Source organism: Lampris incognitus, chromosome 4 (genome assembly GCF_029633865.1).
Source record: "Lampris incognitus isolate fLamInc1 chromosome 4, fLamInc1.hap2, whole genome shotgun sequence".
NCBI lineage: Eukaryota > Metazoa > Chordata > Actinopteri > Lampriformes > Lampridae > Lampris > Lampris incognitus.
Genome location: NC_079214.1, coordinates 30,714,205 through 30,741,559, shown reverse-complemented (window position 1 = coordinate 30,741,559; position 27,355 = coordinate 30,714,205). Strand labels below are relative to the sequence as shown.

Here is a 27,355-nt window from a genome sequence, read left to right as displayed (position 1 = left end):
CACATGGAAGCTAACACTAAGAGTCTTGTTCCCCAAGCTATAAAACGCTAATTTGAAATTGTATGGTGACGTGTCAGTCGTTGGACAGGGCAACCAGATTTGGTTTCTGATTCTGTTGTTAAAAGCAAAGGTAACTTTAGGCCACTCTACTCTTTGAGTTAATGTTTAGCTGTCAGTGCTAGCTTCTCTGTGCCAAAGCAAGCGACAAGTGCAACTCAGACCACCATCATATGTTGACAGCTTAAGGGTGGGTATCAACTCAAAGTACCTCATAATTATAGTAGTACCAACTGTATAAAAATGTGTGTGTGTGTGTGCGTGTGTGTGTGTGTGTGTGTGTGTGTGTGTGTGTGTGTGTGTGTGTGTGTGCATGATCATAATTTGATGCTTGCATGTGTCTTCTTTTTCAGTGCAAGCGATGTGCCCCACTCTACAATGACAAACCCTTCAGGTCAGGTGACCAGCTCCAGCCAATGAATTGTCGGCCTTGCCAGTGTCACGACCATGCCCATTCCTGTCATTATGATGTCAAAGTTGATGACCAACCAGATGAACACTATAGAGGAGGGGGAGGATTCTGTGACAACTGCATGCACAACACTATGGGTACCATATTACCTAAAATAAGTAGTGTAAAAAGTATTTTTGATCCCTCTCTTTCCCTCTCTCTCTTACTTTCTCTCTCTCTCACTTTCTCGATATATATATATATATATCAACATGAATACAGGCAAAAAGGTTTGAATACATTGCGTACAGGCCTGTTTCGTGCTTCTCGCACTCATCAGCTGCTAATGTGTTTCAACAAAGAATCATGCAGTTTGCGTTGCCCAGTGTCACACCCCTAATTTCGGTTGGACAGCAAACAATCAGATGGGGAAACATTCAAACTGTAATTTGGGGATGGGGAAGTTTGAATGTTTCCCCATCCCCAAATTACAAGCCTGTTTCGTGCGTCGTACACTCATCAGCTGCCAAGTTGGCTATACCACAAAGAAAAAAAATAAGTGAATAAATGCTGTGTTGCCTCGTACCACGCCCCTAGTTGCAAGTAACACCAGGAACATTACAACCAATGAGGGAGGGACTGGGGCTGGATTTGAAAAAGTAAGGGCTTAAAGGGCTGGGGCACTGTTGGAATAGCATACTTTTAAAATATAACAAAATAAAATAACATCCAATGGGGTACTTTACGTACGTCACCAAGTGGATTGGATCTGGAGCACAGCCGAAAGAGCAGACAGGCAAAACATAAAAATATTGCTATGAATTAGTTTTTTTCCCTACATCTATCTTCATATATATATATATATATATATATATATATATATATATATATATATATATATATATATGTATATGTGTGGTGTGTGTGTGTGTATGCATGTCTATATATATATATATATATATATATATATATGTGTGTGTGTGCATGTGTATATGTGTGTGTGTGTATATATATATATCTGTCAAATTCATCTTTAACATTGTTTATTGGGTGTTTTGTCTCTTTTTTGGCAAATGAATTACACTCAAAATAGTGTAGGGACCTGGAGAGAGAGTCTGTAACCATAACTGTTCAAAAGTGTACAAAAAGAACAGTTAATGGATAGTGAAAGGGAAACCAGATGAACTGATAAACAAACGATCCACAAGGCCTAATGTTTACCATCAATACAATGGCAACTGAAACAAAATCACTTGTGGGGAGCAGGGGACAGAGTTTGTGTGTGACACCACAGACTGACAACTAACCACTCTGATATCCTGTGATTTAATGTCCACTGGCCATGTCCTTACATGGTCTTTATATGTCCTTACATTTTTTCCTTTTTACAATTTTCATGACATTGACGGTAGTAGCCACACATTGTGGTAGTAGCTAACTAGTGTAGCGTTTGACCTAGTTTAAACCAGTCTGAGTCAATGTCAAACCTCAAAAAGGATACATGCATTCAAAATACACATGACCCCTGGTTATTTTTTTACAACACAAACCAATTTACAGTTAATTGCAAGGCAGGGAAATAAAAAACAATTTAAATACACTCAACCACACCTGCTACTACTTTTGGCTGCTCCCGTTAGGGGTTGCCAGAGTGGATCATGCGTTTCCATCTCTTCCTGTCCTCTGCATCTTCCTCTGTCACACCAGCCACCTGCATGTCCTCTCTCACCACATCAATAAACCTCCTCTTTGGCCTTCCTCTTTTCCTCTTCCCTGGCAGCTCCACATTCAGCATCCTTTTCTCAAAAGACCCAGCATCTCTCCTCCACACATGTCCAAACCATCTCAATCTTGCCTCTCTTGCTTTGTCTCCAAACTGTCCAACCTGAGCTACTCCTCTAATATACTCATTCCTAATGCTGTCGTTGATCGTCACTACCAATGAAAATCTTAGCATCTTCAACTCTGCCACCTCCAGCGCCACCTCCTATCTTTTCATCAGTGCCACTATCGCCAAACCATATAACATAGCTGGTCTCACAACCATTTTGTAAACCTTCCCTTTAACTCTTGCTGGTACCCTTCTGTCGCAAATCACTCCTAACACACTTCTCCACCCACTCCACCCTGCCTGCGCTGTCTTCTTCACCTCTCTTCTGCACTCCCCATTACTTTGACCAGTTAACCCCAAGTATTTAAACTCATATGCCTTCGTCACCTCCAGTCCTTGCATCCTCACCATTCCGTTGTCCTCCCTCTCATTTACGTATAGGTATTCCATATTGCTCCTACTTACTTTAATTCCTCTTCTCTCCAGTGCATACCTCCACCTCTCCAGGCTCTCCTCAACCTGCACCCTACTCTCACTACAGATCACAATGTCATACACAAACATCATAGTCCACAGAGACTCCTGCCTGATCTTGTCAAACAAACAAACAAACAACCACACCATCAGTCATTTTTCAAAGGTTATATTAGAGCAATAGGGAAAGAAAAAAGTTCCATATAATTCAGTTCAGTTACGCTTATCAGTTCAATTCAGTTCACTCAACAAAAATACTCCACTTTCTCAGTTATCCAACAAACAAAACTAAAAAAAATGAAGTATTCCCACCTGCAGTTCAGTTAACTCCCTAACAAAAACCACAAACCCCCAAAGCTTTAGTCAAGAGGAAAAAAGGCAACAAAAAAAAAAAAGACAAATGGTCACCCGGCTTTCGCCGACTCAGGGTTACTGTGGTGAGTGATTATTAAGCTGTTGTCGAATCTCTGGAGATGTTTAGCTGTCGGATCTTTGATGGGTTCCTTGAGATGATGAAGAAATTATTTTTCACAGGGACACACTTGTGAATATACACTCACTGGCCACTTTATTAGGTACACCTTGCTAGTACCGGGTTGGACCCCCTTTTGCCTTCAGAACTGCCTTAATCCTTCGTGGCATAGATTCAACAAGGTACTGGAAACATTCCTCAGAGAGTTTGGTCCATATTGACATGATAGCATCACGCAGTTGCCGCAGATTTGTCGGCTGCACATCCATGATGCGAATCTCCCGGTCCACCACATCCCAAAGGTGCTCTATTGGATTGAGATCTGGTGACTATGGAGGCCATTTGAGTACATTGAACTCATTGTCATATTCAAGAAACCAGTCTGAGATGATTCGAGCTTTATGACATGGCGCGTTATCCTGCTGGAAGTAGCCATCAGAAGATGGGAACACTGTGGTCATAAAGGGATGGACATGGTCAGCAACAATACTCAGGTAGGCTGTGGCGTTCACATGATGCTCAATTGGTACTAAGGGGCCCAAAGTGTGCCAAGAAAATATCCCCCACACTATTACACCACCACCAGCCTGAACCGTTGATACAAGGCAGGATGGATCCATGCTGTCATGTTGTTGACGCCAAATTCTGACCCTACCATCCGAATGTCGCAGCAGAAATCGAGACTCATCAGACCAGGCAACGTTTTTCCAATCTTCTATTGTCCAATTTTGGTGAGCCTGTGCGAATTGTAGCCTCAGTTTCCTGTTCTTAGCTGACAGGAGTGGCACCCGGTGTGGTCTTCTGCTGCTGTAGCCCATCTGCCTCAAGGTTCGACGTGTTGTGCGTTCAGAGATGCTCTTCTGCATACCCTCGGTTGTAATGAGTGGTTATTTGAGTTACAGTTGCCTTTCTATCAGCTCGAACCAGTCTGGCCATTCTCCTCTGACCTCTGGCATCAACAAGGCATTTTCGCCCACAGAACTGCCCCTCACTGGATATTTTCTCTTTTTCGGACCATTCTCTGTAAACCCTAGAGATGGTTGTGCGTGAAAATCCCAGTAGATCAGCAGTTTCTGAAATACTCAGACCAGCCCATCTGGCACCAACAACCATGCCACTTTCAAAGTCACTTAAATCACCTTTCTTCCCCATTCTGATGCTCGGTTTGAACTGCAGCAGATCGTCTTGACCATGTCTACATGCCTAAATGCATTGAGTTGCTGCCTTGTGATTGGCTGATTAGAAATTTGCATTAACGAGCAGTTGGACAGGTGTGCCTAATAAAGTGGCCGGTGAGTGTATAACAAACACAGACTTAACACAACACAAAGGCCTGGGTGGGCTGACAAAGTGGCGGTCTAACTTCACTGCTCTTTACTCGCTGGCATCAGTGGCCATACTGATTTGTGCGACTCGTCATAAAGGAACATAAGGGGCTGGTCTTTCCAAAAGCGGGTAAGTCAGAGCCATATCACTTGTTGACAGGACTGGTGGGTGTGTGGAGTTGAGTGAAAACAGACTGATAGCCAGAAACATTTTTCTGATTATTTATAACAACATAGTTTGTGCAGTCGCCACACTACCTAGTTACTCCAAAGTAGTTGAATCAAGTGCAACTGGACTTGGTATATTGACGCGGCCAACATCGGTACACAAAAGAGCCACTCATATCTATGGCTCTGTTAGGGACGGGCGTTGGTAAACATCGGGACACAAAGAGCCATGGACATCTATAGCTCTGATAACGACTCCAAAAAGGATAAATTTTGAGTCTCATCACCGGCCAGTCAGACTAACTTCGTCTAGTCAGGAAGGCACGAACTGAGGAAGCCTCTTGGATCAGAGGCAAAACGTTTTCATGGATATATACCAAGTCCAGTTGTACTTGATTCAACTCCTTTGGATAACCATGACCTGGATGAATGAGAACATTCACAGACATACCTAGTTACTGCATCACAACATCACGTCAGGTGTGTGTGTGTGTGTGTGTGTGTGTGTGTGTGTGTGTGTGTGTGTGTGTGTGTGTGTGTGTGTGTGTGTGTGTGTGTGTGTGTGTGTGTGTGTGTGTGTGTGTGTGTGTGTGTGTCTGTGTGGATATGGGGAGGGAGACAAAGCGAGAATGGAAAGAAATTGAAATGATTTAAGAGGTGCTGGATTATTTAAACGATATTAATATTTCATTTTTTAAATATCACAGTTATTGTCAATACTGGTATAATTGTGACACTCCTAATGTGTGTGTGTGTGTGTGTGTGTGTATATACACTCACTGGCCACTTTATTAGGTACACCTTGCTAGTACCGGGTTGGACCCCCTTTTGCCTTCAGAACTGCCTTAATCCTTCGTGGCATAGATTCAACAAGGTACTGGAAACATTCCTCAGAGAGTTTGGTCCATATTGACATGATAGCATCACGCAGTTGCCGCAGATTTGTCGGCTGCACATCCATGATGCGAATCTCCCGGTCCACCACATCCCAAAGGTGCTCTATTGGATTGAGATCTGGTGATTGTGGAGGCCATTTGAGTACAGTGAACTCATTGTCATGTTCAAGAAACCAGTCTGAGATGATTCGAGCTTTATGACATGGCGCGTTATCCTGCTGGAAGTAGCCATCAGAAGATGGGAACACTGTGGTCATAAAGGGATGGACATGGTCAGCAACAGTACTCAGGTAGGCTGTGGCGTTGACACGATGCTCAATTGGTACTAAGGGGCCCAAAGTGTGCCAAGAAAATATCCCCCACACCATTACACCACCACCACCAGCCTGAACCATTGATACAAGGCAGGATGGATCCATGCTTTCATGTTGTTGATGCCAAATTCTGACCCTACCATCCGAATGTCGCAGCAGAAATCGAGACTCATCAGACCAGGCAACGTTTTTCCAATCTTCTATTGTCCAATTTTGGTGAGCCTGTGCGAATTGTAGCCTCAGTTTCCTGTTCTTAGCTGACAGGAGTGGCACCCGGTGTGGTCTTCTGCTGCTGGAGCCCATCTGCCTCAAGGTTCGACGTGTTGTGCGTTCAGAGATGCTCTTCTACATACCTCGGTTGTAATGAGTGGTTATTTGAGTTACTGTTGCCTTTCTGTCAGCTCGAACCAGTCTGGCCATTCTCCTCTGACCTTTGGCATCAACAAGGCATTTTCGCCCACAGAACTGCCGCTCACTGGATATTTTCTCTTTTTCGGACCATTCTCTGTAAACCCTAGAGATGGTTGTGCGTGAAAATCCCAGTAGATCAGCAGTTTCTGAAATACTCAGACCAGCCCGTCTGGCACCAACAACCATGCCACGTTCAAAGTCACTTAAATCACCTTTCTTCCCCATTCTGATGCTCGGTTTGAACTGCAGCAGATCGTCTTGACCATGTCTACATGCCTAAATGCATTGAGTTGCTGCCATGTGATTGGCTGATTAGAAATTTGCGTTAACGAGCAGTTGGACAGGTGTGCCTAATAAAGTGGCCGGTGAGTGTGTATATATATATATATATATATATATATATATATATATATATATATATATATATACTACTACTACTACTACTACTTTCAGCTGCTCCCGTTAGGGGTCGCCACATCGGATCATCCGTTTCCATTTCTTCCTGTCTTCTGCTTCTTCCTCTGTCACATCAGCCATCTGCATGTCTTCCCTCACCACATCTGTAAACCTCCTCTTTGGCTTTCCTCTTTCCTGGTAGCTCCATATTCAGCATCCTTCTCCCAATATACCCAGCATCTCTCCTCCACACATGTCCAAACCATCTCAAGCTTGCCTCTCTTGCTTTGTCTCCAAACCGTCCAATTTGAGCGGTCCCTCTAATATAATTGTTCCTAATCCTATCCTTCTTCATCACTCCCAGTGAAAATCTTAGCATCTTCAACTCTGCCACCCCCAGCTCCACCTCCTGTCTTTTCATCAGTGCGACTGTCTCCAAACCATATAACATAACTGGCCTCACAACCATCTTGTAAACCTTCCCTTTAACTCTTGCTGGTACCCTTCTGTCGCAAATCACTCCTGACACTCTTCTCCACCCACTCCACTCTGCCTGCACTCTCTTCTTCACCTCTCTCCTGCACTCCCCGTTACTTTGGACAGTTGACCCCAAGTATTTAAACTCATATGCCTCCGTCACCTCCAGTCCTTGCATCCTCACCATTCCGCTATCCTCCGTCTCATTCACGCATAGGTATTACGTCTTGCTCCTACTGACTTTCATTCCTCTTCTCTCCAGTGCATACCTCCACCTCTCCAGGCCCTCCTCAACCTGCACCCTACTCTCGCTACAGATCACAATGTCATCTGCAAACATCATCGTCCATGGAGACTCCTGCCTGATCTTGTCCGTCAACCTGTCCATCACCATTGCAAACAAGAAAGGGCTCAGAGCCGATCCTTGATGTAATCCCACCTCCACCTTGAACCCATCTGTCATTCCAACCACACACCTCACCATTGTCACGCTTCCCTCATACATATCCTGCACCACTCCTACATAGTACTTCTCTGCAACTCCCGACTTCCTCATACAATACCTCACCTCCTCTCTCGGCACTTTGTTGTATGCTTTCTCTAAATCTACAAAGACACGGTGCAACTGTTTCTGGCCTTCTCTATACTTCTCAATCAACGTTCTCAAAGCAAACATCGTATCTGTAGTGCTCTTTCGCGGCATGAAACCATACTGCTGCTCGCTGATCATCACTTCTCCTCTTACGTAGCTTCTATTACTCTTCCGCATATCTTCATGCTGTGGCTGATCAACTTTATACCTCTGTAGTTGCTACAGTTCCGCACATCGCCCTTGTTCTTGAAAATCGGTACCAGTATGCTTCTTCTCCACTCCTCAGGCATCCTCTCACTTTCCAAGATTATGTTAAACAATCTAGTTAAAAACCCCACTGCCATCTCTCCTAAAAATTTCCATGCTTCCACAGGTATGTCATCAGGACCAACTGCCTTTCCACATATATATATATATATATATATATATATATATATATATATATATATATATATATATATATATATATATACACTACCGTTCAAAAGTTTGGGATCACCCAAACAATTTCGTGTTTTCCATGAAAAGTCACACTTATTCACCACCATATGTTGTGAAATGAATAGAAAATAGAGTCAAGACATTGACAAGGTTAGAAATAATGATTTGTATTTGAAATAAGATTTTTTTTACATCAAACTTTGCTTTCGTCAAAGAATCCTCCATTTGCAGCAATTACAGCATTGCAGACCTTTGGCATTCTAGCTGTTAATTTGTTGAGGTAATCTGGAGAAATTGCACCCCACGCTTCCAGAAGCAGCTCCCACAAGTTGGATTGGTTGGATGGGCACTTCTTTGAGCAGATTGAGTTTCTGGAGCATCACATTTGTGGGGTCAATTAAACGCTCAAAATGGCCAGAAAAAGAGAACTTTCCTCTGAAACTCGACAGTCTATTCTTGTTCTTAGAAATGAAGGCTATTCCATGCGAGAAATTGCTAAGAAATTGAAGATTTCCTACACCGGTGTGTACTACTCCCTTCAGAGGACAGCACAAACAGGCTCTAACAGGTACTATTTAATGAAGATGCCAGTTGGGGACCTGTGAGGCGTCTGTTTCTCAAACTAGAGACTCTAATGTACTTATCTTCTTGCTCAGTTGTGCAACGCGGCCTCCCACTTCTTTTTCTACTCTGGTTAGAGCCTGTTTGTGCTGTCCTCTGAAGGGAGTAGTACACACCGGTGTAGGAAATCTTCAATTTCTTAGCAATTTCTCGCATGGAATAGCCTTCATTTCTAAGAACAAGAATAGACTGTCGAGTTTCAGATGAAAGTTCTCTTTTTCTGGCCATTTTGAGCGTTTAATTGACCCCACAAATGTGATGCTCCAGAAACTCAATCTGCTCAAAGAAGTGCCCATCCAACCAATCCAACTTGTGGGAGCTGCTTCTGGAAGCGTGGGGTGCAATTTCTCCAGATTACCTCAACAAATTAACAGCTAGAATGCCAAAGGTCTGCAATGCTGTAATTGCTGCAAATGGAGGATTCTTTGACGAAAGCAAAGTTTGATGTAAAAAAAATCTTATTTCAAATACAAATCATTATTTCTAACCTTGTCAATGTCTTGACTCTAATTTCTATTCATTTCACAACATATGGTGGTGAATAAGTGTGACTTTTCATGGAAAACACAAAATTGTTTGGGTGATCCCAAACTTTTGAACGGTAGTGTATATATTATACACACATATACAAAAGTATTGGGACACCTGGCCATTACACCTACAGGAGCTTTTATGAAATCCCATTCTAAATCCATAGGCATTAATATGGAGTTGCCCCCCCCCCTTTGCAGCTGTAATAGCTTCCACTCTTCTAGTAAGGCATTCCACAAGATTTTGATGTGTCAGTGGGGATTTTTGCCCATTCATCCAGAAGAGCATTTGTGAGGTCAGGCACTGATGTTGGACGAGAAGACCTGGCTCGCAGTCTCCATTCTAGTTCATCCCAAAGGTGTTCGATGGGGTTGAGGTCAGGGCTCTGTGTGGGCCAGTCAAGTACTTCCACACCAAACTCACCCAACCATGTCTTAATCGACCTTGCTTTGTGCACTGGGGCACACTCACGCTGAAACAGAAAAGGGCCCTCCCCAAACTGTTTCCACAAAGTTGGAAGCATAGAATTGTCCAAAATGTCTTGGTATGCTGAAGCATTAAGATTTCCCTTCACTGGAACTAAGGGGCCTAGCTCAACCCCTGACAAAAAACCCCATAACATTATCCCTCCTCCACCAAACTTTACAGTTGGCACAATGCAGTCAGGCAGGTAACGTTCTCCTGGCATCCGCCAAACCCACACTTGTCCATCAGACTACCAGACAGAAAAGCATGAGTCATCACTCCACGGAACACGTTTCCACTGCTCCAGAGTCCAGTGGCAGCGTGCTTTACACCACTCCATCCGACGCTTGGCGTTGTGCTTGGTGATGTAAGGCTTGCATGCAGCTGCTCGGCCATGGAAACCCATTCCATGAAGCCCCCGGCACACAGTTTTTTTTTGCTGATGTTAATGCCAGAGGAAGTTTGGAACTCTGCCGTTATTGAGTCAACAGAGCGTTGGTTACTTTTACGCACTATGCGTCTCAGCACTCGTTGACCCTGCTGTGTGACTTTACATGGTCTGCCACTTTGTGGCTGAGTTGCTGTTGTTTCTAAATGCTTCCATATTTCAATAATACCACTTAAAGTTGACCGTGGAATATCTAGCAGGGAAGAAATTTCACGAACTGACTCATTGCAAAGGTGGCATCCTATGACAGCACCACATTTGAGTTCAGTGAGCTCTTCAGAACGACCCATTCTTTCACAAATGTTTGTAAATGCAGACTGCATGGCTAGCTGCTGGATTTTATACACCTATGGCAATGGGTCTGAATGAAACACCTGAATTCAATGATTAAGAGGTGTGTCCCAATACTTTTGTACATATAGTGTCCGTCCATCCATTATCTTAACTGCTTATCTTGCTCTCAGGGTCGCGGGGATGCTGGACCCCATTTCAGCAGTCATTGGGCGGTAGGCGGGGAGACACCCTGGACAGGCCGCCAGGCCGACACACACACCCATATATATATATACAAAGCAAAGTGTTAGCCTACGTATCTGGCAAAAGTGTTTAACAGTTAAGAGGTTTTATTTGTTTAGTGTTGTGTAACACAATATATTGTTACACAGAGAGAGGAGCGAGAGAGGAGAGAGAGATGCTGGGTATATTGGGAGAAGGATGCTGAATATGGAGCTGCCAGGGAAGAGGAAAAGAGGAAAGCCAAAGAGGAGGTTTATGGATGTGGTGACGAACCTCCTCCGAGAATCATCACCTTAAGACTCCTCTGAGAATCATCACCTTAACCTGGTGGAGGGGTTTGTGTGTCCCATTGATCCTGGGAGCTGTGTCTGTGTTGTCAGGGGCAATAGCCCCTGGTAGGGTATCCCGAGGCAAATTGGTCCCAGGGGAGAGGACAGACTAAGAGCGATTCCCAATAAACCCCCAATGAATTTACACCAGCAGAGTTACAGCACCTCACCCGGAAAAGGGAAACCGGGGCCCCCCTCCTGGAGCCAGACCTGGGAGGGGAGCTCGCTGGTGAGCATCTGGTGGTCGGGCCCAGCCCAATAAAACGACATGGAGACACCACACCGTGGACCCACCACACGCAGGGTTGAGCATTGGGGTAGGGTGCAATGCAGGCCGGGCGGCAGGCAAAGGCGGGGACCAGGGCGTGCCAACACTCGGCATCGCGGACTCGTCCTCGGGACTTGGAATATCACCTCTCTGGCAGGGAAGGAGCCTGAGCTGGTGCGGGAGGTGGCACGGTACCAACAAGATATAGTTGGACTCACCTCCACACATAGCATGTGCTCTGGTACCAAACATCTGGAGAGGGGCTGGACTTATTACTTTTCCAGAGTTGGCCAAGGTGACAGGCGCCGGGTGGGTGTGGGGATACTCACAAGTTGAGCACCACCGTGTTGGAGTTCTCCCCAGGGAATGAGAGGGTTGCCTCTATATGACTGCGAGTCACTAGGGGAAAGGGTCTTGACTGTTGTGTTTGCTTATGCACCAAATAGCAGTTCGGCATATCCAGCCTTCTTGGAGTCTCTGGGTGGTGTCCTGGATAAGGCTCCTCCTCGGGACTCTATAGTTCTGTTGGGGGACTTCAACGCTCACGTGGGTAACGATGGAGAAACCTGTAGGGGCGTGATTGGGAGGAACGGCCTCCCCAAGCGGTGCCTTGTTATTGGACTTCTGTGCAAGTCATGGATTGGCAATAACAAACACCATGTTCGAGCATAAGGTAATTCATAAGTTTACTTGGTACCAGAACACCTTAGGCTGAAGATCGATGATAGACTTCGTGGTCATATCATCAGCTCTGTGGCTGTATGTTTTGGACACTCAGGTGAAGAGAGGAGCAGAGCTGTCAACTGATCACCACCTGGTGGTGAGTTGGATCAGATGGCGGGGAAGGCTGCCGGACAGACCTGGCAAACCCAAACGTGTAGTGAGGGTGAACTGGGAATGTCTGGCGGAGGCCCCTGTCCATGAGGTCTTCAACTCCCACCTCCGGGAGAAGTTCTCGTGTATCCCGAGGAAGGCTGGGGACATGGAGTCTGAGTGGGCCATGTTCAAAGCCTCTATTGTAGATGCGGCAGGCAGGAGCTGTGGTCAAAAGGTCATCGGTGCCTGTAGAGGCGGCAACCCAAGAACCCGATGGTGGACACCGGTGGTGAGGGAAGCCATCAGGCTGAAGAAGGAGGCCTTTTGGACGTGGTTGGCCCAAGGGTCTCCTGAAGCAGCAGACAGGTATCAGGAGGCCAGAAGGGCTGCTGCTTTGGCAGTCACAAAAGCAAAAACTTGGGTGTGGGAGGAGTTCGGCGAGGCTATGGAGGAGGACTTTCGGTTGGCCTCAAGCAAGTTCTGGCAAACGATCCAGCGACTCAGGACAGGGAAGCAGGGCTTGACTCAGGATATGTTCAGCCGGGGAGGGGAACTGTTGACCCGGACTGGGGATGTTGTCAAGCAGTGGAAAGAACACTTTGAGGCGCTCCTGAACCCGACTAACACATTCTCAGTGGAGGAGGTAGAGTCTGAAGAGTCAGGGGAAGCCCCACCCATGTCCCTGGCAGAACTCTCTGAGGTAGTTAAAAAGCTCCTTGGTGGTCCATGGTGGTGTAGCAGTCTAAGCATCGGCTTTGTGTCAATGCAGTTGCCCACTGGGGACTGGGGTTCGCGCACCGGTCACGTCAGATCCGACTGTGGCCGGACTCGATGAAGCAGCGATAATTTGCAACGCTGTCTTCGGGAGGGGGGCGGAGTCGGCTTGTGTTCGTCACATGAATGCGTCTCTGTGTGTGTCGCAAAAAGCAGTGGTTTGGCCTGGATTCGCCTTGTCACGAAAGCGGGGAGGCATCTCATTCGAGACTGCTGGCCGGAGAGATGCAGTTGACGAACGCATGCAGTACGAGGGTGGGTGTTTGAACTAAAGTAGGGATCGATTGGCAACTAAATTGGGAGAAAAAGAGAAAAATCAGAAATAAGTTTGTTTAAAAACAAAAAGCTCCTCACTGGCAAGGCGCCGGGTGTGGATGAGATTCGCCCTGGGATGCTGAAGGCTCTGGACATTGTTGGGCTGTCTTGGTTGACACGCCTCTTCAGTGTCGCGCGGAGGTCGGGGACAGTACTTGTGGAGTGGCAGACTGGGGTGGTGGTTCCCATATTCAAAAAGGGGTACTCTAGGGTGTGCTCCAATTATTGGGGCACCACATTGCTCACCCTCCCCAGGAAAGTCTACTCTAGGGTGCTCGAAAGGAGGCTCCGACCAATTGTCGAACCTCAGATCCAGGAGGAACAATGCGGTTTTTGTCCTGGCCGTGGAACAACGAACCAACTCTTTACCCTTGCGGAAGTGCTGAGGGGGGCATGGGAGTTTGACCAGCCAGTCTACATGTGTTTTGTGGACTTGGAGAAGGCTTACGACCGTGTACTGCGGGGCACTCTGGGGGGGGGGGGGGTACTGCAGGATTATGGGGTACCAGAGCAGTTGCTACAAGCCATCTGGTCCTTGTATAACCAAAGTTAGGGCTTTGTCTGCTTTCTTGGCACAAAGTCAAACATGTTTTCGATGGGTGTCGGACTCCGCCAAGGTTGTCCCTTGTCTCCGATTCTGTTTGTGATATTCATGGACAGGATCTGAAGGCGCAGCCGAGGTGAGGAGTGAGTCCATTTTGGGAACCTCAGAATTGCATGTCTGCTCTTCGCAGATGATGTGGTTTTGTTGGCTTTATCAGGACGCGACCTCTGGTGCACACTGGGGCAGTTTGCAGCTGAGTGAAATGGCCAGGATGAGAGTAAGCACCTCCAAATCTGAGGCCATGGTTCTCTCCTGGAAAATTGTGGATTGCTCTCTTCGGGTTGGGGATGAGTTGATGCCTCAAGTGAAGGAGTTCAAATATCTCGGGGTCTTGTTCACGAGTGAGAGTAGGATGGAGCGAGAGATTGACAGACAGATTGGTGCAGCATCAGCAGTAATGCCGACGTTGTACCGGACCATTGTGGCAAAGAAGGAGCTGAGCCGGGGGGCAAAGCTCTCAATTTACCAGTCAATCTTCGTTCCAATCCTCACCTATGATCATGAGCTTTGGGTAGTGACCGAAAGGGTGAGATTGCGGATACAAGCGGCTAAAATTAGTTTCCTCTGTAGGGTGTCTGGGCTCAGCCGTAGAGATAGGGTGAGGAGCTTGGACATTCGAAGGGAGCTTGGAGTAAAGCCGCTGCTCCTTCGCATCGAAAGGAGCCAGTTGAGATGGTTCGCGCATCTGATTAGGATGCCTCCTGGGCGTTTTCCTTTAGAGGTTTACCGGGCACAGCCAACTGGGTGGACACCCCGGGGTAGACCCAGAACTCGCTGGAGGGACTACATGTCCAATCTGGCCTGGGAATGCCTTGATCCCCTAGGAGGAGCTGGAGGGCGTTGCTGGGACAGGGACGTCTGGAGTGCCCTACTTAGCTTGCTGCCACTATGATGCGACCCCGGATAAGCGGCTGAAGATGAGATGAGATGAGATGAGATGAGATGAGATGAGTGAGGGAAGACATGGAGGTGGCTGGTGTGACAGAGGAAGATGCAGAAGACAGGAAGAAATGGAAACGAATAATCCGCTGTGGCGACCCCTAACAGGAGCAGCCGAAAGTAGTAGTAGTATATATATATATATATCCATCCCTTATCCAAACCGCTTATCCTGCTTCCTGCTCTCAGGGTCGTGGGAATGCTGAAGCCTATCCCAGCAGTCATTGGACGGCAGGCAGGGAGGCGTCCTGGATAGGCCGCCAGGCCATCACAGGGCTATATATATATATATATATATATATATATATATATATATATATATATATATATATATATATATATATATATATATATATATGTCATGGGTGTGTGATCTGGGTCATCTGCGCTCGCCCATCCCCTGATTGGTGTTTTAGTTCACCTGCACCCATGTGCCTTAATGACCCTGTTTGCCTGGCTTCACTCACCTCCGCTTTCTCCAATTGGCTGTCCGGTTCCTGCCTTGTCTTGCGCACCTGCACCCACCACCCCCCCTTTCTCCGATTGGTGGTTCGGGTCCTGCGCACTTGCGCCCGATCCCTCTGATTAGCCTCCACTGGGTATATATGCCCTTTGGTTGCTCTGGCTCATTGTCGGTTCATCTCACACTCTCACTGAGACACTCCCAGAGACACACACACAGACTGTTGGTCTGTGCTGAGCCGCCCGGTGCCCCCGAGCCTTTAGCCGCATGGTGTCCCAGATTTCCAGCATGGTTTGTCTGTTACTGTGCCGCCGGCCATACTTGCCGACGTGCTGTTTTTTCCTCTGCCGTCAGCCGTCTTTGCCGACAGGTGGTTTGTTCCTGAGCCGTCGGCTGCCCCACCGTCTCCGACGCTTGCTCCTCAAGCGGCTGCACCGCCGCCTCCGAAGCCTGCCGCCTCCGAAGTCTGCTCCCCGAGCGGTGGCCCGTTCCGCCGCCTCCGAAGTCTGGTCCACGAGCGGCGGCCCGCCCAGCCGCCCCCGAAGTCTGGTCCCCGAGCGGCCGTCCCGCCATGGCGGTACTGTCGGCGTCGCTGGCCTCTGGGTCATCCATCTGCCCATCAGCTGGAGTTGCTCTTCCCCTTGGTCCTGCGTCCTGTTCGCCCTCCCAATCGGTTCCAGCCCTCGGGCCATCTGCCTGAGATCCCTGGCCCCATTCGTCCTCCCCCTGGGCCCCTCCGTCCGTCCCGCTTGGTGCTCTGGGTTCTTTTGTTTGGGACATCTGGAATCCGTCCCTTGGGGGGGGGGCGTCTTGTCATAGGTGCGTAATCTGGGTCGGGGGTCCTGTCATGGGTGTGTGATCTGGGTCCCCCCCCTTCTCCTATTGGTTGTACGAGTTCTGCGCACATGCACCCAATCTCTCTGATTAGCCTCCACTGGGTATGTATGCCCTTTGGTTGCTCTGGCTCATTGTCGGTTCATCTCACACTCTCACTGAGACACTCCTAGAGACACACACACACACTCTTGGTCTGTGCTGAGCCGCCCGGTGCCCCCGAGCCTTTAGCCGCCCGGTGTCCCAGATTTCCAGCATGGTTTGTCTGTTACTGTGCCGCCGGCCATACTTGCCGACGTGCTGTTTTTTCCTCTGCCGTCAGCCGTCTTTGCCGACAGGTGGTTTGTTCCTGAGCCGTTGGCTGCCCCACCGTCTCCGAAGCTTGCTCCTCAAGCGGCTGCACTGCCGCCTCCGCCTCTCTCTGACTTGCAGAGTTGTAAAAACCAGGTCCAGAAGGTAAATGTCGAAACCGTGTATTTGGCGTATAATATTTTATAATTAAATAACTAATTTATGGAATAATAAAATCAGTCTCATTAAACGAAAATCAGTCTTATAAAATTATTAACCGTTAATTTTAGTGTTCAATATTTATAATTGAACCACTCAAGTTGATGGAATGATCAACGTTGCACCAATTGGAATACTTTGAATGACCGAGGATGGCTTCAATGAAAATTGCAGCAAAAACAGGCAGGACAACAGCTTATTCCTATGAAACAATTTATTAAAACTTGAAGAGTGCACTCAGTAGAGTGCAGATCTCTGCAAGGCATATCTCCCCCTCTCCGGGGCTCAGACTTGGCGACAAACCACCGCTTTTTTTGCCTACTAGGAGAAGGGGCCCTTATTTAAAGACTTAAGATGTGTTTTAACTGTTGCGGTTTTCATGATATAAAATGAGTGAAGGTGAATGACTTTAATTCATTCTAAAGTAATAAAACAAAGGTAAGAAAACATTGCTCAGTAATGGGAAATGTTTTATTGTAGCTACTTAGATGATTTCCAGCTGTGAATTTGATTAATCCTACTCTTGAAGTTGTATTTTTATAGTGGAGTTTTTTAACATTGGAGTCTATGGCACTTTCATTTCTAATTCCGCTTATGGTGTCAGTTAAACAAACTTGGCGGCGAGGTGAATAAAGAAAATTATTTTTGGTTCATCCAGTGTTCCTCAAGTTCTCCTGTGCTGAGATCAGCAGTGAAGGATTTGCTTACTTGCGAAATACGATCGACGTCTCGTTTACTTTCAGCTCTCATACCCGAATACATCAATAGCAAACCGTGACTCAGGAACCTTGGCTCTCTGATCCCCCCCCCCCGCCGTTGGGGGAAAAAAACAAAACAAACTACCTGCCTAACTGACTGTGTCCTCTCCTATACTACTGCAAAAGTTACCTATGACAACTCCAGCTCTGAAACAAAAATTATATCGCTAGTCCAGCCTAGGCAATGCAATGAGCAAACAGAACGGAGACAATGAGTTATCACAAAAACAAAAAACAGCTCATTTCTAAAGCAAAACACAAATTCTCCTTACAAATAATTGGATCATCACACAAGCTGTGTGTGCATTTCAGCTGAATATGGTGACAATGAGCCGGGCTGCAAAACTATATCCAAAATGCATGACAGCCCCCCATACCACACAAAACCAACAAAATTTCCCGTAAGCTTACACATCATGACAGCGCACTCAGCAAAGCAACCATTAGCGACAGACAGGTGGAACCCACCACCCCAAACAAGCAGTAAGTAAATAAAGTTTATTTATACAGCACCTTTTACAGACATGTCACAAAGTGCTTCAGGGTCAAATAAAACAAGTATAAACAACAGATACGTGTTTCATAGTCAATTAATAAAAAAGATAAACAACAGATAAAACACACTAGAGGAAACGGGGATAAACACAAGTTAAAACATAAAATGCCACATGCTACCTAAATGGCCGTCTGAATAGGTGGGTTTTTAACAGCTTTTTAAAAAAGTCCACAGACCTCAGACTTATCAGGAGAGCATTCAAAAGCTTAGGTGCTGCCGACTGGAAAGCACAATTTCCCTGAGTCTTAAAACATGTCTGAGAGACACTTAGAAGACCCTGGTTAGAGGACTTAAGAGCTTGGCTCGTGGTGTGGGTGTGTAGAAGCTTTGTGATGTAATGGGAGCCTGGCCATGTAAGTCTCTATAAGTGAGCACAAAGATTTTAAAATGAATTCTAAGATTAACAGGAATCCATTGCAGAGAGGTTAAAATAGGTGTAATGTGTGACCATCTGTTAGACAGTGTTAAAAGCCTAGCAGCAGCATTTTGGACAGTTTTTAAACAGTCCAAGGAAGATTTATTAAGGCATGTGAAAAGAGAATTACAATAGTCTAAACGTGATGAGATAAAAGCATGTATCAGTATCTCCATTTTAGCCTTTGACACAGCAGACCTGTGTTTGGCTATGTTGCTTAAGTGAAAGAAACATGATTGAGTCAGCATCCTAATATGAGCGTCAAAATACATGGCTTGGTCAGAAATCACACTAAGATTACGTAGACTGGACCGAGAAGACAGGGATAACACACTAAGGTTCTGCCTGATCACTGTGTAAAGGTTATCAAGAGCAATAATCAACAATTCAGTTTTATTTGCATTTAACTGCAGAAAATTATCTGCCATCCAGTTCCTAATTGTATTTAAACAGTTGTTCTGTACTGAAAGTCTATCACACTCATCCGATTTGAAGGAGAAATAAACCTGGATGTCATCAGCATACAGATGACAGGAGCTGTCTCTGAAATCTGTGCTAGAGGAAGCATGTATATGGATAATAAAATAGACCCTAAGACTGATCTCTGGTAGACGCCACATGTTAAAGCGGCAGTATGCGACACAAATTTACCTACAGAGACTGAGAGACCTATCTGTGAGGTAGAAGGAGAACCACCTGACACTGTTGCTGCCTGATCTAAGTCAATTGTTTGCATGCGTACAGCAGCAGAGAGCAGCAATGAGATAGAGAGTGAATTGAGAGGGAGTGGCGATAGCAAGAACAAACGTTTTCCGAAGGTTTTTAATCACCACATCGAGAAGTTCTTCATCATATAGTCATAACTGTGCACAAAGAATTTAGACTGATAGGGCCAGCAGTTTGCAAGATAAGCCGCGAACAGACACATACGCACGCACACACACACACGACCAAATGCATAATCCCCTCCAGGCTACTGCCTGGTGGAGATAATAATCAACACCAAACTAATACTGATGAGGTACAATCAATAATGAGCAGTAATGATCAAGGTACAAAAGGTGATATGAGGTTGTGAGGCTATGTGCAAATATTCCGGGGTAGGAGTGATTATTTGTAAAAATGGATTGTATGTAAGGGGGAATGTGTGTGTGTGTGTGTGTGTGTGTGTGTGTGTGTGTGTGTGTGTGAGTGTGTGTGTGTGTGTGTGTGTGTGTGTGTGCGTTCAAGCACATGCATTGTTGCAAGTGGTGAGGAGATGGCGCCAAAAAGAACAAAGGGAGGTTGTGTGTGCAAGTATATGTGCGCATGCTGCCGGATAGAGGAGATGTGTGTGTGTGTGGGGGGGGGGGGGGGCGTGTGTATGCGTGCGTGTGTACATTGAAAATAGGAGGTGTTTGTGAAAGAAAGGCTGCGCGACGAGATAGCACACAACAATAGGAGTGTTATAGGACTAAGGCAAAATAAAGTTGGTGAGAGAGAAAGAATTAGCGAGATCGCATGCATAATCTATCTACCAAGGTAGCAATCAAAAGAAAAATAACAAACGGTTTAAAACCGATTTCTATGTGAATCACAATGTACACCTCTAAATCACGAAAGAATTTAAACAGCAGCACTTTTGTCATGTGATATAAATACCACTAAGGCTACGTAACCCTGCCTAGATACCGGCCTTATTTAAGATTGCTCTTCCACGGCGATCAGAGGTGCATTCTCTGTTGTGTGCAGCGTTGAAGTGCAGCTCCACAGATAAGCAAAGTCTCTTTTCCTCCACAGCCCATTGACTGAAAGATACTCGATGCTCCGTTTATTGTCTGATGATCACGAAGGCGTCTAAGTTACAATTGAGTCAAAATGAAAGAAATGAAAAGGGATTCGATTGTCTTCTCTTTCTGTGAAAAACTGCATGGCTTGCAAGAAAGTTAATCTGTTATAACAGCTGGTTAGTGGATGAACAAGACTAGGTTATCTTCCAATAAAACTGGTCAGCAGTAATGTGAAGACATGTAGTCCTTTGCTCATCGTTGCATTCTGCATAATGGGGTAACTCTATGTGCAATTGGGGTCCACAGCGAGAGAGAATGAATTTCAATTCCACCACGGTTTCAAGGGAGAAATTGCTTCACCGGATACAGTACTGCTATCCATCCATCCATCCATCCATCCATTATCCAAACCGCGTGTCCTGCTCTCAGGGTCGCAGGGATGCTGGAGCCTATCCCAGCAGTCATTGGGCGGCAGGTGGGGAGACACCCCGGACAGTACTGCTATATTCATGCTATATTCAATGTTACAGTGAAAGGTGAGGAGCTGGGTGGAGATTAACCTGTGAGGTTGAGCAGGGACTTAGGGGTATTGTAGGCTATGGGCCGAACAACCCCTACAGAGGCTAACCGAAACTGAATCCCTGTGTTTCCTTAAGTTTTGTCATTGAATAAACCTAATCAATATCTTGTTTATTAAAAGGTTTACACTACTGTTTTTATAGAGAGAGGGAGTGTTTGTGGGCGTATTACACCTTGTTCACACTAGATGCATTGCATGAAATGATGCACGCCAGAGGAGAATGCTTGCGATAGTGCAGACAAGGAGTGATCACTAAAGTGGCAACCGCTGGCATACTTACTTTGAAAGCTTTGATTTACACTGGATAAGTACCTTAATACTATATTTTCTATTTTTTTCCAGGTTACTAGATAAAACATTATTAATCTCTCTCTCTCTCTGTCTCTCCCTCATAGATAGTGACGGCAGGCATTCCCTTTAATCAAGTTAAAAGATCTGATTTACATTGCTAACATCCTTTTAAAATTGATATCTGAAAGAGTGTTTATTAAACAACAACAAAAACAATGATGCAATGACCAATTTTACATATAATTATATGAAAATTTACACAGAGTTTCAGTACTGCATTTGAGAAAACACATGTTTGCAGCACGTGGAAAAAAATAGACTCAATGCTGAAATTATAGCTTGTGACTGTGGCCTGATCGTGGCACTTGGCAGCACGTGCTGCTGATGTGACTGTCTGTCTAATAAAGAACAATGCCAGGTACACTCAGTTGTCTGGGAGTTTGATTCTTCTGCTCGTTTATTTCATCTTGCTAGTTACACAAACTCATGGTAGACCGCATGGGCCCATTAGATTAATCACTTCTGTTACATCCTGTTAGTGCATTATGGGTAATGTAGTAGTCGCCCCTTCATCCGGCAGTACTAAACATTGTGCTGCTGATGTAATGATCCCTCTCACGTTGAATTGAAGCATGAGCCATTATGTGAAGGCTGTGGTTTCCAGGGCCTTAGATGTATTACGGCTGTGACTGACTTGTCTACAGGGTTGCATCCTCGCACAATGCTTGCTGATACATGTTGTAATTGCAGGACAGGCTCTCTGAACAGGGGGAGACTGTTTTCTCTGTAGATATGAGTTACACCAAATTGGTTCAAGTTATAATAGACAATATAGACCATCAATATTTCCTGAATGTGCACATTACCTACCTCTCGGGGAGATCTTTTAGAGTATTTTGGAGGGGAGAAGTGTCCAAACTGCACGGCTTATCCACAGGGGTACCTCAAGGGTCAGTGCTCAGTCCCCTCCTCTTCTCAATACACACCTCCACTTGGTGCAATCATCCGCTCCCATGGTTTTTCATACCATTACTATGCTGATGATACCCAGCTCTTCCTATCATTCTCACCAGATGACCTCACAGTCTCAGCAGGGATATCGTCATGCCTTACTGATATCTCTGCATGGATGAAAGAACGCCACCTTCAGCTTAACCTATCTAAGACTGAGCTCCTTGTCATCCTAGCCAGTCCATCCTTACAACAGCAGATCAATATTCAGCTCGGATCAACCCAGCTCATGCCCACAAAGTCTGCCCGAAACCTGGGTGTGATATATAAAATGCAACTTGATTGGTTGATTGAGTGATTATTGATGACCAACTAACCTTTAAGGTTCACATGGCCTTGATTGCACGGTCATGCCGATTTGCCCTGTACAACATCAGGAAAATTAGACTACTTGTCTGAGCATGCAGCACAACTCCTGGTACAGGCTCTTGTAATATCATACATTGACTACTGCAGCTCCTTACTGGCAGGTCTCCCAGCATGCACTTTCAAACCTCTACAAATTATCCATAATGCGGAGGTGCGTTTGGTCTTCAACCAACCCAAAACAGCATATGTCACTCCGCTGTTCATATCCCTCCACTGGCTCCCAGTTGCTGCCCACATCAAATTCAGAAATGTAATGCTCACTTACAAAACAGCAACTAAAACGGCTCCCGCCTACCTGAACTCCCTTATTCAGGTCTACACTCAGTCCCGCTCACTACACTCTGCCAATGAAAGGTGCCTGGCACTTCCACCACAACAGGGCCCTAAGTCACTAGCCAGACTCTTCTCTTCTTTAGTTCCCCAGTGGTCGAACGAGTTACCAAACTCCATTCGATCTGCTGACTCCCTCTCCATCTTTAAGAAGATAAAGTCCCAGCTCTTTCTCAAACACTTCCACACCTGATGGTATTAAAAAAAAACAATTGTTTCTATGCACCTTTGCCTTTGTGCACTGCGTGTTGACCCCTATGTCCTTTCGGACTTGAATCTCTATTTTCTTTTTTACACTTACTTGCGTTGTCACCACCTGACTAGATCCTTGGTTGTGTTGTATCAATATGTACGTCATTTTGGATAAAAGCATCTGCTAAATGAAATTGTAAATTGTAAATTATGAACGGCAAACATTTCCCTTTAATGGATGGACACAGAAATTTCAACCCAACTTGACAAAGCCAATGTCTGCCTGGTCGAGACAGATGTATCCAATAGTATAAACTGTCAAACTGGAATTCCCATGGGACAACTCAATTGTACTACCAATCCCATGAGTGTAACAGGACTGGAGATTATTTTAATATTATTTTTATTTTACTGAGTCATGGGATCAGGACATGGCAGACTCAAGAGTAAACTATTGTGTCCATTGTCAATCTCTCTGACTTGCAGAGTTGTAAAAACCAGGTCCAGAAGGTAAATGTCGAAACCGTGTATTTGCTCCAACCATGGTGTACTGCATGAGTGGAGTAAATACATGGTTTGGACTTTTACTTTCTGGACCTGGTTTTTACACCTCTGCTGACTTGTGCACGACATGAAAACACTGAAGACAATTTGTGAGTTATTAAAGCCAGGCTGGTAAATAATGATCTTATTGCATGCTGCTTCAAATGTATATTTTGTTGTGTCACAATCTGTAGGAGGGGAGTATATAATTGGAAGACAGAGGCAGTTCAGCAAAATAATTTACTGATGCTGGATTTCATTCATCCAAGTTAACCGAAGGGTAATGCAGAGTGGTTCTAATAGGCTTCCCTCTTTATCCATCACAAAAATGGCAATATGCTGCATGATGATGCTGTTAAAGGGTATGAGAGGAGTTGATTTGATTGGCCAAATCGAAGCCTGCCCCAACTCCACCATTTATAATATATGCATCCTAATGCAACCCCTTTATCAACTGTGCCAGGGCTGCACCTGCATCTTGAGTCTCCAAAGTACCAAAAATATATTTGGCATGCCCATGTGCGCTTGCACCCAGTTTTCATGAAAATAGAGCCCTTTGAGTAAATATAGAAACTAGTTACTTTATTTAGTTTTCCACCATTCTGTATTTCTCTTCGCTCGCTCTTCGCTCCTTTTTGCCTCTGTAACGTTGTTGTCCTGTCTCATGACCCTCTTTTTCTCTATGTATTTTTCTTCTTTTGTCTTCCCCATTTCTAGGAAAGAACTGTGAAAAGTGTAGAAGTCACTTTTTTAGGCTGGAGGGATCTGACCCAAGTTCAGCTGATGTGTGTCAGCCCTGCAACTGCCACACAGCTGGAACGATCAACAGCAGCATGGAGTGTGAAGAGGTACAGACACACCACACACCAAAAAAAATAAAAATTATATATATATATATATATATATATATATATATATATATTAAGCTAGATGTAGGAAAAAAAATGTATACATAGCAGAACAAGCTTGTTTCGTGTGTCACGCATTCATCAGCTATCAATGTGGTTAAACAAAAAAGAAAAATTATAAACAGCCAATAAATACTACGTTGCCCCACATCACGCCCCTAGTTACAGTGCACAGCAACCAGTGGGGGGATAGAAAACATTTGAAAAATACAACCAATGGGGTACGTAGTTATGATGCACAGCAACCAATGGGAGGATAGAAAACATTTGAAACATTTTGAAAAATAGCATCAGAAACATTACAACCAATGGTGTGTAAGGGGTTGGGGCTTGTTTCGACAAAGCAAGGACTTAAAGGGCCAGGGCACTGTTGAAAAGCATACATATAAAAATATAACAATGCAACATCCAATGGGGTACTTTATGTATATCATATAGTGGAATGGTGCTGAAGCACAGCTGGAAGAGCAGACAGTTAAAATATAAAAATATAACATCTAATAGATATTACATGTGTATCATCTAATGAAGGGGGGAGGGAATAATAAAGAAACTGGTTTACTTGTAATTGCAAAGCAGATATTTTTTTCTGTGTCTACAGCTGGTGGCCAATTCATTTCTACTGTTCAAGGTGGACATATCAGGCTTGCAAATAATAAAATACTTTTCTGCCAAGCATAGGTTACATCTTTTGCTGTTAATTGAATATGCATGGTTCTTTGTGAGGATTTTCCATGAAATAGAGTAATTAATATTCTTGTCCACCAATGACCAAATGTGGCGGGTTAAGGCTGTAGTATTTCTTGCATGTTCATTCCTGAAACTACTCATATGGGCATTAAACCTAATTTTAAAAGGGCCCTCTGTTAGTCCAATGTAAGTGCCCACTTTGCAGTTGTCTTCTCTTGTCACTGATGCCTGGTAGATGACTCCCTCTGTCTGGCATTTTCCTTCAAGAGGGCATGATGCCTTAGCACAGCAGTTGCAGTTGGTGGTGTTTGGCTGCGTTGAGGGGGTCTGTGCGTTGGTCATGATGCTTGTGCTCTTGGATGGAATAACCTGCTGAACATTTGGCATGCAGCTGTAGCTAATTTTGAATGTGTTCCTGTTGTTTTTCTTAATTGATGGTCTGGGGTAAAGCACTCATCCAAAAGATTAAAAAACAGTTTTCCAATATTAGAGGCCATGGTGTCTTTTGTAGGGAGGATTATACCAGGTGATGTTTCGCCTTCTGCTGTTTTTTTGTTTTTTTTGGGGGGGGGTTTGCTGGCTGTTGCTAATTGATAGTGGGTTGTACTTAATCCTGAGATTATATCCACTTTTTTGTAAGGCTTCTTGGTATTGGGGGGGGGGGGGCTGTGTCATTAAAAATCATTTCACTAGACAATAAACGCGAGAGTCTCTTATTTATGCTCACTGGGATATTTTTCAAGATAGAGTGTGGATGATTGCTATCTTGATGGATGTATTGCAGTTTATTATTGGGCTTCATGTACCATTTGGCCTGTATATACCATTTCTAAGGTCTAATGTGATGTCAAGGAAGTCAGTTTGGTTTTTGTCAGAGTTGTAAAAACAGGGTCCAGAAAGTAAGTGTCCAAACCATGTATTTGCTCCACTCATGCACTACACAAGCAGATTCTAGTCAACACCACTCCTCAACTAGGTAGGGAAAACTAGCTAATGAAATCAGCTGGTTAAGTAACATGGTTGGAGCAAATATACGGTTTGGACATTTACCTTCTGGACCTGGTTTTTACAACTCTGGTTTTTGTTAGTCTCAATTGAAATTTTTAGCCCATTGCTTGCGAATATACTACACATTTTCGTTTTTATTCTCTCGACTTCTCTTGCTGGTTTGTTGCAGACTGCCAGCCCGTCGTCCCTATATAGCCTGACGTTTATGTCTAGGACCTGTAGTTGGGACAACAAGTACAAGCCTACTAGCTCACAAGTCTCTGCCCCGTCGATGCTGCCTATGGTCACGTCGAATTTGCTGCTGCCTTGCTTTTGCCATGGGTTTCCCTTGTAGTATAAAATTGACTCTGGTGTGGGCTATTATTTCTCTGCCTTGGTCTGATATTGTGGTATATGCTGAGGCAAAATCAATGGCTTTGTCCAGAAGTTCTTTAGTTATGGAGGGGTAAAACTTGCAAATATCAGAGCATATAAATATATGTCGGCTCTCGTCATCTATGCCCCTAAACCATTCTAAAACTTGATCGGTGTTCTTCCACTCGTTTAAGGGAACCCCCTTCAGAATTTTACTATTTATATTTTCAATTATTTTTTGCTTACCTTACCTATTTCGAGTTTGGTGGGGTTGATAAGCCTACATGCTGGCTTGTTTTAAAAATTTGGTTTGTGGTCTTTCAGGGTGTTGGGCTGTGAGCACAGGCCCCAATTGTGGACGTCGGGCCCTCATACCATCCTCATGCATTCTGTTTCTCACTGTTTGAGCAGAAACCTGCACATTAATGGCCTGTTGAAGGTCGTTTGGTAGGGCTCCGGCAGTGCTCCTCCTGTTCCTCCTTGCACAAAGGACCAGATAGCGGTCCTGCTGCGGGGTTGTTGTCCTCCTGCGGCCCCCTCCACGTTTCCTGGTGTACTGGCCTGTCTCCTGGTACCTCCTCCATGCTCTGGACACTGTGCTGGGAGACACATCAAATCTTCTTGCCACAGCACGCATTGATGTGCCATCCTGGATGAGCTGCACTACCTGAGCAACTTCTGTAGGTTGCAGATACCGCCTCATGCCACCTCTAGTGGTGAGGGCACTAGCAAAATGAAAAACTAACCAAAGATCGGCCAGAAAAGATGAGGACAGGCAAATGGTCTGTGGCCACCACCTGCAAATCCATTCCTTTTATAGGGGTTGTCTTGCAAATTGTCTAATTTCCACCTGGTGGAAATTAGACAATTTACCAACAGGTGAAATTGATTCACAAATCAGTG

General features: G+C 45.1%; 1 protein-coding gene across 1 annotated transcript in view; it reads left to right on the top strand.

Moving 5' to 3' along the window:
* The window catches only part of ush2a (Usher syndrome 2A (autosomal recessive, mild)), a 577,949-nt gene that overhangs the window by 152,559 nt on the left and 398,035 nt on the right, over window positions 1–27,355 (top strand). The window contains 2 exon segments of the mRNA XM_056279331.1: window positions 411–606; window positions 24,210–24,340. Coding sequence (XP_056135306.1) covers window positions 411–606; window positions 24,210–24,340 — 327 coding nt within the window.